This window comes from Asterias amurensis, chromosome 3 (assembly GCF_032118995.1).
Source record: "Asterias amurensis chromosome 3, ASM3211899v1".
Lineage (NCBI taxonomy): Eukaryota > Metazoa > Echinodermata > Asteroidea > Forcipulatida > Asteriidae > Asterias > Asterias amurensis.
The window spans coordinates 15,463,228-15,476,833 of NC_092650.1; the positions used below are offsets into that span (position 1 = coordinate 15,463,228).

The 13,606-nt window shown below is 40.2% G+C and overlaps 1 protein-coding gene across 1 annotated transcript; it reads left to right on the forward strand.

Annotated features, from left to right (window-relative positions):
* Positions 1-3,523: 3,523 nt before the first annotated feature.
* On the forward strand, positions 3,524-11,365 carry LOC139934833 (carbohydrate sulfotransferase 15-like). The gene is made up of 8 exons (XM_071929238.1): positions 3,524-3,926; positions 4,335-4,892; positions 5,712-5,919; positions 6,948-7,031; positions 8,503-8,662; positions 10,038-10,191; positions 10,370-10,517; positions 10,958-11,365. The coding sequence occupies exons 1-8, from the start codon at positions 3,924-3,926 to the stop codon at positions 11,164-11,166; spliced, it is 1,524 nt and encodes a 507-aa protein (XP_071785339.1). The 5' UTR covers positions 3,524-3,923; the 3' UTR covers positions 11,167-11,365.
* Positions 11,366-13,606: the final 2,241 nt, after the last annotated feature.

Here is a 13,606-nt window from a genome sequence, read left to right on the forward strand (position 1 = left end):
TAAATCCTAAACTCGTTTATTTATTGAAACACAGTCAAAAGTAAAAAAACAAAAACTCCAAATGAAAGTTTAGCGCCAAATGAAAGTTTAGATATAACTTATCGAAATATTTTTGGAACAAATAAATTGTTAATTTATGATTAATTTATGTATATGTAATGCCATTAATATAATGGTATAGAAATAAATAAATCAATGGTTTTGTACACAACGTCGTAGGGCAGGGGCGGGGCAAAAGGGTTGCGGGGGGGGGGGGGGCTGCGGCTAGTCGCTTTGACACTGTTCCTGGACGATATTATGTTCTGCTTATAAGGGGGGGGGGGGGGGTGACTTTGTAAGGGGGTGACTTTGTAATTAACTTTGTAAGCTGAACTGCTCAGGCTTATCTGGAATTATGCAAAAAGGGGTTTAGTTATTCCAGAACAGCAGCAATCGACATCATCTCTCAGTTAAAGATATCTCTGGAATATTTTCTTCGATTGCGAAAGACCAGGGCCCAATTTCATGGCTCTGCTTACCACCGAATTCTGAGTATACGATCACGATTCCCCGCTTACGTGCAAGCGCCGAAATTCGGCGCTAGGTAAGTGTAGAACATTGATCTCCATTATACTGACAGTATAATGGAGATCAATGGTGTAGAATGACTAGTAACGTGTCGTACGCAAGCGCAGACGCCAAAATTCGACGCTAACCCGTGAAATTAGGCTTGACGAAGCACAGAATTCCCTGCTTCCGTAAGCGCCGATTCTGTGCGAGCCATGAAATTGGGCCCCGATTAAGGCCAGAATCTTTTGAAAATCACTAGAAATAATTAATGCGTTATGTTACGTACTGTAATGAAAACTTTCATCTTAGCTGTCACTTAATGGGGATGGGAAAGTCATCCCTACAAAGTCGCCCCGGACAAGTCACGGCTTACAAAGTCGCCCCTTACAAAGTCACCCCCTTACACAAAGTCACCACTTACTAAGTCATACAAAGTCACCCCCTTGCCTTACAAAGCACCCCTGGACCCCTTACAAAGTCACCCCCTTTCAAAGTCACCCCCTAACAAAGTAACCCCTTACAAAGTCACGCCTTACAAAGTCATGCCTTATACAAAGTCACCCCCTTGCCTTACAAAAGCACCCCTGACAAAGTCACCCCTTACAAAGTCACCCCCTTACAAAGTCACCCCCTAACAAAGTCACCCCATACAAAGTCACCCCATACAAAGTCACGCCTTACAAAGTCACGCCTTATACAAAGTCACCCCCTTGCCTTACAAAAGCACCCCTAACAAAGTCACCCCATACAAAGTCACCCCATACAAAGTCACGCCTTACAAAGTCACGCCTTACAAAGTCACCCCATACAAAGTCACCCCATACAAAGTCACCCCATACAAAGTCACGCCTTACAAAGTCACCCCTAACAAAGTCACCCTCTCACTAAGTGACCCCATACAAAGTCACCCCATACAAAGTCACGCCTTACAAAGTCACCCCTTACAAAGTCACCCCCTTACAAAGTCACCCCCTAACAAAGTCACCCCATACAAAGTCACCCCATACAAAGTCACGCCTTACAAAGTCACCCCTAACAAAGTCACCCTCTCACTAAGTGACCCCTTACAAAGTCGCCCCTGACAAATTCGCCCCTTACAAAGTCACTCCTTACATAGCACCCCCTAACAAAGTCATACAACACCCATAACAAAGTCACCCCTAACATAATCACCCCCTTACATAGTCACCCCTTTACAAAGTCACCCCTAACAAAGTCACCCTCTCACTAAGTGACCCCTTACAAAGTCGCCCCTGACAAATTCGCCCCTTACAAAGTCACTCCTTACATAGCACCCCCTAACAAAGTCATACAACACCCATAACAAAGTCACCCCTAACATAATCACCCCCTTACATAGTCACCCCTTTACAAAGTCACCCCTTATAAAGTCACCCCTACAAAGTCGCCCCTTTTTATACAAAGTCACTCCTTAAAAAGTCATCCTCTTACAAAGTCAGGCCTTACAAAGTCACCCCTAACAAAGTCACCTCCTAACAAAGTCGATCACCCCCAAACAAAGTCACCCCTAACAAAGTCATCCCCTGACAAACCCTAAAAATTCGCCCCTTACAAAGTCACTGCTTCTAACAAAGGTCACCCCCTACCTCCATGCTTATACCATGGGGGGTAGAAAGTCACCCCCTTAAAAAGTCACCATAACAAAGTCGTCCCCCCCTTACAAAGTCGCCCTAAGACAACCCCTTAAAAAGTCACCCCTCACAAAGTCACCCTCTGCCAAAGTCACCCCTGGACATTAAAGTCAACCCCTAACAAAATCAGCCCCTTGCAAAGTCACCCCCTTACAAAAGTCATCCCCTTACAAGGTCACCCCCTTACAAAGTCACCCCTGACGATCACCCCCCTACAGAGTCACCCCTTACAATGTCACCCCCTTAAAAATCACCCCCTTACAAAGTCACCCCCTTACAAAGTGACTCCCGACATACAGGGTGTCTAAAAAAAAAGGTAATCCTACTTTAAAGGGTTTTTATGGCCAGACTATTATGTTTACCAGCAGAAAGTATGGCATCATCTTAAAGCTGAAACCTTGTGCTTTCCAATGATACATTTGGTTACATTCCAGGGTCATGCATCAGAGAGCACCATTGTCTTGAAAATGTGGTGCAAAAATGCAGTTGGTTCACTTTTAAACCCTTGTCATTCTGGCCTTCAGACAGAGTGTAAACCTAGAAGTCAACCACTGATCGACCAGCCTGGGTTCGAGTCATTGGTAATTGTCAAAGACAAGTCTTCTCACTTGGTGTATGACAACATTGAGTAAAATAACAAACTTATGAAAATTTGAGCTCAATTGGTCGTCTAAGTTGAAAAATAATATTGAAAGAAAAAACACCCTTGTCACACGAAGTTGTGTGCTTCCAGATGATTGATTTCGAGATCTCAACATCTAACTCTAAGGTTTCAAAAACAAATTCGTGTAAAATTTCTTCCTTCTCGAAAACTATCACTTCAGAGGGAGCCATTTCTCCCCATTACTCGTTAACGTTACCAATAAGGTTTTGTGCTAATAATTATTTTGAGTAATTGCCAAAGCACACTCGAACTTGCTCTAGGCTGTTCGACTAGTTGTGAACTACCGCCCACAAATACTATGCGTGATTGGCTAGATTATTTTTGATTCAACCAAAGTAAAACAGGGGTGTTTGCATTTTATCATAGATTGGACAGTAGATGCCCACCTTTTCAAAATTATAAAGGAAGGGTTGTGACAGTCTCCTCAGTCGCTTGGGGTTGCGGCACATACGAAGCTGCACGTACAACAAGTCACGAATGCATTGCTTAAAGGCTAAGTCAACACAAAATCAATTTGGTCAATAACCCCACTATTCAAGGACTATTTCAACAAAGGAGAGGGGTAAACATGGAGGAAGAAAAAAGCCATGTAACTAACTCAACGAAAGATCCGTCTAAATGACGCAATGGGATGTAGTTCAATAAGATATGAACGTGCAACGGTGCTTCGAACGTGTAAAACGAATGATCACTAGTTGAACCATTGAACCAATGGAGGTAGGATGGTTGAACAGTAAATAATCTTGTTGCAGTGAATAATAACTTGGAGTTGATATTTAGGCCAATATTGACCAGCGGACATTTGGAGGAGGCTACATAGCATTCTCAAGTCCGTCTGACCATTAGAACGATTGGTCTGACGAAGACCGGGGTAAAGTATTTTGTGGTCAGAGAAAAATGACATTTCATTTTCAACCAGCCTGTTCACCGCTCTGCTCATCATAGTACGGACAGTGAGAAGCACATTTCAAGACATCTCTCTATATGAAAAGAACAGTTTTTTCGAGGTTAAGTTTTCTTCACTGAAGCTGAACGTCTTTAGCAAGACTGGCGTTATTATGGTAATTATTAGACCAAGGAACTGGGACCGTGTATTCCTTGTCATTACAGGTCGTACTGACGACCGATAAAAACAAAATTTCGAAAAAGGAGTACATCGCCCCGGTTACATGGTCTAGGTATACTTTGGAGTTGTTCTTGTCATTCTCACTAACTCATCCTAAAAAAGTAGCACGTCGGCTTCCCGTCATAATTTATTTCGGGATGTCGACATCCCCGAAAGTTTAATGTCGTCGAGCTGTAATATTTTAACTCGGGATGACGACATCCTAAAATTGAGATGTCATCTTGCTGTGGTAATTTAACTTGGGATGACAACATCCTAAAAGTATGATTGTTGAAATGATCTTGCGATCGTCTTTGAATTTTATGTTTGTTATTCGAGATGTTTCTTCATTTCCTTAAAACAGGATCGACTCGTCAAGAAATACATACTTCTAGTCTGCCTATTCATATTCGGACTTGTGGCGTTTTCTCAATATCCGAATAGTTCAGTAAAATCATCAGCACCCTCAATATCGACACCTTGGCTTTCAAAACCAAACAGGAAATCACTCCAACTTGACAGAACGGCTCCCGATATCAAATGTACTCAAAAGACATGCACAGCTGATTCCCAAAACAAAGAATCGTTACCCACAGAATCGACACCTGACCATCTGGCATTCGTGAAAACCATACCCGATATTATTGGCGTTGATCAACAAGAAGCTATTCAAAATGCAAGCTACCCAAATAAACATTCGATGTTCGTGGAATCGAACACCTTGTGTGCACAAACAATTCAAGGTACAATTCCCACGTCAGCATTAAGAAAAGGATACGTTGTAAAGAACTACCCAGCCGCCCAAATCAACTCTGTAACCGGACTATATGAGAGGAGCCCGCCTCAACGACTTAACTCGACCATTACAAGAGAGAATATCAGTAGTAGTTTGATGGCCCAACTAAAGAAATACATTCCACACGTAAGACTTTATTATGACAATTATATTTCTAAAGGTCAATTAGGCCCTGAAAAGCTGTGTTTATGTTTATCAACTCAAAAAGAGTGTGCTCTGATCGTCGTAAAAAGCGACAACATCAAAAAAAGTTTCGTTATCAAACTTTGACCCATTCCAGTTGTTCGGGCCATCGTTTATGAAATACCTTTTTTGTATAGGGCCTATGCCCACACATTTGTAATAATTTTTACAGCGCAAGAAAATGCTTTGAGACTTTTATTTATTTAAACAAGTCTTAATGCAAGTCGCCAGTCACACAGGCCTGAAGGCCATATCAAGGTGTGGGCTTCAATCGACAATCTTTCCAGGGGCCGTCGCTCAAGGGAGAGGATGAAACAAGGGTATACGGATGTATGCATGGGTTCAGAAGCCTGGCCGATAGTAGACTATGTTCCAAGTCTTTGATCGTGGTTTTTAGTCGTCCTGATAGCAGCTACATTATTGGCTGAAACAGCGCCCGCTTGTAATAAAACTCCGTCATTTAGCCTACGATCGAGTTTAGCTAATTTGGGGCGTTTTTCGTGGCTGGGATGCAGAGGAATAACCGCGATCTAAGACTTGAATAAAGTCTAGGCTGGTAGAGCAGAAAGCACTACCTCCCCAACTTTACGATTACGAAGCAATCATTGTTAAGTTTATCGCTTAAGGACACAAGTTAGTGTCACGACCGGGACTCGAACCCACACTCAGCTGATCAAACAACAGAGCTTGAATCCGGTGCCACGATCTTTCATGTGTACAATTTGTTGTTTTCATGTGTACAATTTGTTGTTTTTCTTGTAGATTTGGCGAACGTACACTCCCTTCACGGACACCTACAGAAACCCGTGCCGTGTCAGCCCAACATCGGTTTACTGTCTCCCATACTTCTATGTCTTGACAGGAGCTAAGAGCGGCTCAACTGACTTTTGGTATTCGCTTGAGTTGCATCCGATGATATACTCAACGCCTAAAGAACCGCACTGGTGGACAAGAAAGACAAAACACGAAAGTTAGTTTAACGGTACCTTTAAGAATCCAATCATGGGCGTCAATCTGAAAAGATGAGGGGGGGGGGACGTTAGTAATAACATTTACGGCGTGGGGTCCGGGCCCGCTTTAGGGCCCCAGGAAAGTTTTAGGTCGTTTGTGCTCTCTGGTGAAATCTGGGAGTCTGAGGGTGATGTGCCCCCCTCTCGGATGTTACTGGAATGTAATGCCTATTTCAATATGATGCACCATTTTTTTGCTACATGGTTATCTGACCCCTGAAAATTTGGCATTTTAGATACTCTGTGGTGCCAGAACAATTTTAAGCCTTCAAATTTGAGCAGTAAAATTTGGGCCATTAAAATAAAATGAAAAAGATGGGTATGTGTAGTTGTTTGCAATGTTGTACACGCAAGGTATGCCAAAGAAAACAATTTCAGAAACGTCTCAATTGAATATGGTATCAAAATGGAACAGAGTAAATAACAGCCTCGGGTGCGGGGGTGCGGAGATACCTGGGTAAAACATGACCAATATCGCTCGAACTAGCAATAGAGGCAGCAGAACGGCAATGGCAGACAGAGACAGCGCGCCATCACTGTAAAGTAAACATACAGAAACTACAAGAGTAGGGAGATGACACGCACGTATGTACATGCCCTTATAAGACACACTAGTTTGCATTTTAGATGCTCTGTGGTGCAATCTTGGGCCAATTTTGAGGGAGGACATTTGATATAGTGTCCCCCACCCTTCAACAAGTTGTGTCATTCTTTTCCGCAGGATTAATACCCATGGTGGGACACATGGTTTGGTCTTATAACCGAGTGCAATTCTTGAATTTCATGATAAAGGTGGTCAAAGACACGGGGAGCATTTGATATTGTGTCCCTCACCCTCCAAAAGATGGGGGACATGTCCCACTGCCCCCCCCCCCCGATTGACGCCCATTAATATGAATACATTGTATTGTACTATTTAACGCACAATTAACTTTACATGAACATGTGTGGTTTATCACCTGTCTTTTCAAACCCCCCTTTTTTATAGTTGCTAGATACGACCGCTTCTACAAAAAATTTGAGCAATGTGTTCGAACAGACACTGATCCAAACATTCATAACTACATAACGGGTGAGTTTACCGATTATTATCAATGTGCTTTAAAAGGCAGTGGACACTATTGGTAATTACTTAAAATAATTATCGTCATAAAACCTTTCTTGATTACGAGTAATGGGGAGAAGTTGATATTATAAAACAGTGTGAGAAACAGTTCCCTCCGAAGTGACGTAGTTTTCGAGAAAGAAGTAATTTTCCACGAATTTGGTTTCGAGACCTCAAGTTTAGAACTTTAGGTCTCGAAATCAAGCATCAGAAAGCAAACAACTTCGTGTGACAAGGGTGTTTTTTTCTTTCATTAATATCTCGCAATTTCGACGACCGATTGAGCTCAAATTTCCACAGGTTTGTTATTTTATGCATAATGTTGAGATACACCAAGTATGAAGACTGGTCTTCGACAATTACCAATAGTGTCCGTTGTCTTTAAAATTCGCTGCTGCAATCTGCTTACTAAACACAGATTAGCCAAACTCCCATATATAATGCCCCAAAAGGCACTGGACACCAACGCGGGTTTATATGAAATTGGACCTAGATGAGGGTCACAAATAACTACACTTTTTTACATTTCACTGTTTATTTTATTTTTTTTTTTTTTAAATGCATAGCAGTTTTTTTTTAAAGTGTCTCTGGAAATATAAAATCATGCTATTTTTCTTTATAAAGTATTGTTTGAGGCACAAAGTTAGAACGTGGTGAACTTACAACAAAACTATTTACCTTTTCTGTGTTTATTCATTTTTGTTAGCAAACAAATTTGCCAAATTGCGTACTCATACTCATACCATGCATATAAAAAAAATACGCGCCTTTTTATTAACAACTATGTACTTCACTATTGGGAAAGCTGACCCAAATAAATGTTAATTGTGGTTCGAATTGACAACGGCGCACCCAGAATTATTGGCTCGAACCAATTTATTGGGTGGGGTCCAGGAGGGCCGGCCTCTGGTGGAGTCCAGGAGCGAAGCCCCGGTGGGGGTCCAGGGGGCAAAGCTCTGAGCCTTCTGGCGTTTTGGGGTGAAAATCAAGCCTCTTTACTCAGCTTTTTCGTTCCATCCAAAAAGTACTATTGCACGCTGGCAGCGTGCAATGGTACTTTTACAAAATTGTTGCTTTAAAATCCTGTTTCGATTGAAATTTTCGGACTATTTTTATGTGAAGCAGTAAAATTTGAATATGAATAAAATGCAGATAAATGTGAACCTGTTTTAGGTGTGTTGTTAGTGTCGAAACCTTCATGCAATTAACATATTTCTGGGTTTTTTTTTCCATTTCATTTAACTGCTCACCTTCCGGAACTCACTGCACGAAAACAAATGACGTCACAATGCAAATCCATGGTGAACGCCGCCTCATTTTTTTTCTGCTTACCTGTGAAATACGCTTCCACCGTAGCAAATGTTTCTTTTACAGCAAGTACACAGATTTGCTTACCGTTTTAAGCATCACTATGAAATTTTCTCATTCTAACTATTAGGTGATGGATCAACAAGCACGCTATGGGACAACCACCTGACGATCCAATGGTCGAAAATGAATCAGATGAAACAATACATACCTTTCACACTATCTGACGTCATCGGAGCTTTAACACCAAACGCAAGAATCATATTCTTGCTACGGAACCCAATCAACAGGTTTAATAGTCGTATAGTTATTGTGACCCGCTCTGCACAAAAGGGACGATATTCTAATTACATTTAAAGAGGCGTTCAATATTGAGATCCTGAAAACATTTTCACAACAATATTTTGTCTTTCTCGGTTTATTAGCTTCTGTTGCATAAATAGTTCCATATTTTATTCACAGAAGTAACCTTTTAAATTTTTGTTTAGTTGAAAAAACAAAGGTTGTTTATATCAACTATAGGTAACTACCCTTAAATTTTGCTAAGTTTAAGGAGCTGTATCTCTGAAGGCACTTTCAATAAATTATAAAATATGAATATGCAAATATCAGTCAGTATATCTCCAGAATGCAAAATGGCACAGGGTTCAAACTTTCAATAAATTATAAAATATGAATATGCAAATATCAGTCAGTATATCTCCAGAATGCAAAATGGCACAGAGTTCAAACTTTCAATAAATTATAAAATATGAATATGCAAATATCAGTCATCATATCTCCAGAATGCAAAATGGCACAGAGTTCAAACTTTCAATAAATTATAAAATATGAATATGCAAATATCAGTCAGTATATCTCCAGAATGCAAAATGGCACAGGGTTCAAACTTTCAATAAATTATAAAATATGAATATGCAAATATCAGTCATCATATCTCCAGAATGCAAAATGGCACAGAGTTCAAACTTTCAATAAATTATAAAATATGAATATGCAAATATCAGTCAGTATATCTCCAGAATGCAAAATGGCACAGGGTTCAAACTTTCAATAAATTATAAAATATGAATATGCAAATATCAGTCAGTATATCTCCAGAATGCAAAATGGCACAGAGTTCAAACTTTCAATAAATTATAAAATATGAATATGCAAATATCAGTCATCATATCTCCAGAATGCAAAATGGCACAGAGTTCAAACTTACACCAAAAGAAAGCTGATAATAAAACCAATTCAACTGTGTATGTACCTCAATTTACGTATTTTTGTTGAGCCGGTCACAATAATAATTTATTGTACTTTCTTTAGTTTTTATGTATTTTCTTGTGCAGCGCCAACATCTTCATGCCTGACGGAGCTTAGACTTGATGACAAGTCGCAGTAGCGCTGCATGTTACAAACACACATTCTGCCGTTCATGCAAGTCACAGATTGATGTACTTTCATGATGCAACTGTCGTAGGTAGCGCGTGGCAAGACTCACATACAAACATATATACTGGGATCGAGGATGTGTGTACCGTCCCCGTGAATACACAGCTTAACAATTACCGACTTGATTTCAAGACTAGACGGACCTGAGCGCTATATTAAATATAAGAGGCTATTATTATTATTATAATCGTAATAACTACTAAACTTTTCTGTTATCTGCTTTAGGTTGTACTCTGATTATTGGTACATTTATGGCGGGAAATCGCCTCAGGATTTTGATCTGAAAATTCGCGCTCATTTGAAGATTTTTCGAGAGTGTCTAAATACGGCAGATGACCGCACATGCGCATATCGACTCAATAATGGAGGCGCAGGACACGTAAGTGGCAAGTGTTGAGTATTAATAGTTTGCTATTTCAATACTTTGAAAGCATAACTCCCATAATGGGTGTATGTGGCTTTGTTGAGGTGTTTGTTTAATGTTTTGGTCGAGGGTTTTCTTTTGTTTTGGGTCTTTTCTCTGTTCAGCCTGTTTCACTTTTCTTTTTATAATACAGAGTGCTTTAGTCGGTTTATATATCATCTACGTCAGAGACTGGTTACGGCGTTTTCCAACTGATCAGGTGTTGTTTCTTCGGAGTGATGACTGGTTCGAGGGTCAGAAACCAGACATTCTGCTTAAGACTTATCACTTTTTAGATATTGGTAAGCTGTGACAATTTTTTTAATTTATTTATTTTGTTGCCCATCGAGGGCCTTTGTGAAAGTATGGCTTGGTGTTGGGATTCGGCCAATATGGAAAGCGCACATTATAGTTTGAAATGACTACAGAGCCTAAGCCCGAAGCCAAGGCCTAGCTTAGCTTTCGAAAGGGGCCTTTACTCATAGTGACTGATCTTGCCAAATCGTTTCTAAATTTGTGTCTTTTAAACCTTCCGTTTGAACCAGGTGCCCCAAAGAGTGTCACTTATCCCCCTTTGTACCTTATAAACATGTCAGGTCTAGGTGCTTGACCATCCTACTCGTGAACGATACTGGTATACCCTTGCCAACAAATGGAATACATAGAAAATACAACTCATTATCTGAGCTGCTGCTAAGACCTTTGATTTATGCATACACGTTGCTTATTTCTAATGATTCAGATGTCACTAAGGAGCAAATGAAAGACATCCTCACCGTTGACACCGGGAAGATTAAGATTGGAGGAGAGACCGTCTTGAGATCCAGTGGCAAGAAGAAGAGACACCCAATGATGGCTTCTACTAAGAAATTACTGCAGGAGTTGTATGCTCCTTATAACAAAGAATTGGTTGAACTGACTGGACATGATGGGTTTCTGTGGGAAGATTAGAAAGTAAAACAACTTAATATGGTAGTGGACACTATTGGTAACTACTTGAAATAATCATTATGATAAAACCTGATTTGGTAACGAGTAATAAGGAGAGGTTGATAGTATAAAACGCTGTTCGTGGAAAATTCGTGGAAAAATACTTCTTTCTCGAAAACTACGCCACTTCAGAGGGAGCCGTTTCTCACAATGTTTTATACTATCAACCTCTCCCCATTGGTCATTAACAAGTAAGGTTTTATGCTAATTATTATTTGGAGTAATTACCAATAGTGTCCACTGCCTTTAAGCTTCAATTTGATAATAATGTGATTTAACTTTTGACTTTATGCTTTAGGATATTAGACTTAAATGAAAAAACGTGTACAAATGCTATGCCGGGGTTTTAGGCGGAAATAAAGAATAATAATAATCACTAGACATTGGTGTTTGTGAAAGCTGTTGTTTTTTGCGCGTTGTTTTGTTTCGATTAAGTGCTTTAAAGATTTGAATTTGGTCTGGTTTCAAGATTGTTGATCGTTGACGGGCCCTTTTATCACTTAAGTGTCTTATCACAAACATGTCTTCATTTTGATAATAAATATACAGGACATTTTAAACCAGAAATAAAGGCCAATACAGGGGCGATGGTAATCCTTGTTTATAATTGGAAATCAATTGAAACTCGGGTCCCACTTCCGGTTGACCCGGATGTAAAGGTAACGGTCACAGTTACCTAAGGCTAATCTCCAATGCCCAATGAGTTTTAAACTGAAACAAAAAATAAAAATCGGCTGTGTACTTCTTGAGATATGGTTCGTACATAAGCAAGTGAAGAACTGAATTGTATTTTAACGTGCCGTACGTGTAACGTAACGTGACGTAACGTAACGTACGTAACGTAGCGTAACTGAACAATTACCATTTCATACGGCGCTGTTCCATCAAGATCATAGCGCACTATAGAAAGCAATCAACGTGGAAAAGGATGAGTTTTTAGCATTTTAATTAATGCAGGTAGAGTAGCCTATAACAGATTCCCTTAGGGCAGTCAAGGAGATTGTTCCATATTACTGGCCCAGCTGTAGCTCTTTGAACTAGAACTTTGTTTGCACGGGAAACATTCACTAGCGAGTACGGACCGAAGAAATCGGTGAAGAGTGTAATGTACGGTGGCCCACAACTGTCACGGCAAAACAAAAAGCGCCACGGAAAAACAAAAAGCGCCACGGCAAAACAAAAAGCGCCACGGCAAAACGAAAAGCGCCACGGCAAAACGAAAAGAGCCACGGCAAAACGAAAAGCGCCACGGCAAACGAAAAGAGCCACGGCAAAACGAAAAGCATGCGGGTTAAAGGTCGAATTATTATAAAGGGTCAGCACGCGCAGTGTGCAGTTGATCTTGAGGCCCACGTGGCGCTTTTCGTTTTGCCGTGGCTCTTTTCGTTTTGCCGTGGCGCTTTTCGTTTTGCCGTGGCTCTTTTCGTTTTGCCGTGGCGCTTTTCGTTTTGCCGTGGCGCTTTTTGTTTTGCCGTGGCGCTTTTTGTTTTGCCGTGGCGCTTTTTGTTTTGCCGTGACAGTTGTGGGCCACCGTAGTAATGTGACAGTAAAGTGGAAATATATCAAGGAGTAGTTTTATTGAAACATTTAAATACAAGAAGGGCAACTTTAAAATGGGTTCATTCTCAATACCGGTAGCCAATGAAGTTCTCTAAGTGACGGGGTAATTAGGAATACACAGAAATTTTTGAGTAAATAAAAGAGTAAATAAACCAATTCAAAACACGATGCGGCTTCAAACAAGGGATGAGTGAGGGGATGATCAACTGGTATAAGTTTGTGGTCTTTTAGATGTTTGCTCAGAGGTGCCCGGACGCCTAATTATCTATCGTTGGGCACTGAAGCCAGATCGGCATAAAGTAAACGCCACCACAATAATGACTAGACGTAGAAAAAAATCAAATTACTCTCAACTGAATTCGATATTCTTTTAGTTTTCAAAGCAGTTATTCAGCCTATTAAATAAAAATTAAGATCTTACCAAGCTCAGTTAGCAATTTATAAATCATTAAAAAAACGTCATCATGATGTCATTTCACAATTTACAAGAACTTGCCAATATCTAACATTTCGTCACCGTTTTCACGAAGGGACAATTTGTCCCCTGCAGCCCAAAATGTATGTTTGGAGAAAATCGCGTTTGAAGTTAAGCTAATTTTGAAATCACTGGTTCGTAGACTTTTCGATGTTAAATCTTTGAAATTTTTACATATCAGGAAAGTAGAGATCCTAAATCAGACAAATCTGTTTCCAATTTTGTTTATAATGGTTTAATTAATGAGTTATTATTCAATTAACAAAAGTGCCTCTTCGTGAAAACTGTACAAAATGTGGTCTGTGTGCAGCGAGTCGTGTTGCTGTTCGTGAAAACGCAGAAGCCGGATCTCCTACTTTTTTGCTG

What these genes read in the sequence shown, in the direction of transcription:
- LOC139934833 (XM_071929238.1), top strand. An exon ending in AAGAAAGACAAAACACGAAA is followed by an intron (nt 5,920 to 6,947) that starts GTTAGTTTAACG and finishes CCTTTTTTATAG; the next exon opens with TTGCTAGATACGACCGCTTC. An exon ending in CATTCATAACTACATAACGG is followed by an intron (nt 7,032 to 8,502) that starts GTGAGTTTACCG and finishes TCTAACTATTAG; the next exon opens with GTGATGGATCAACAAGCACG.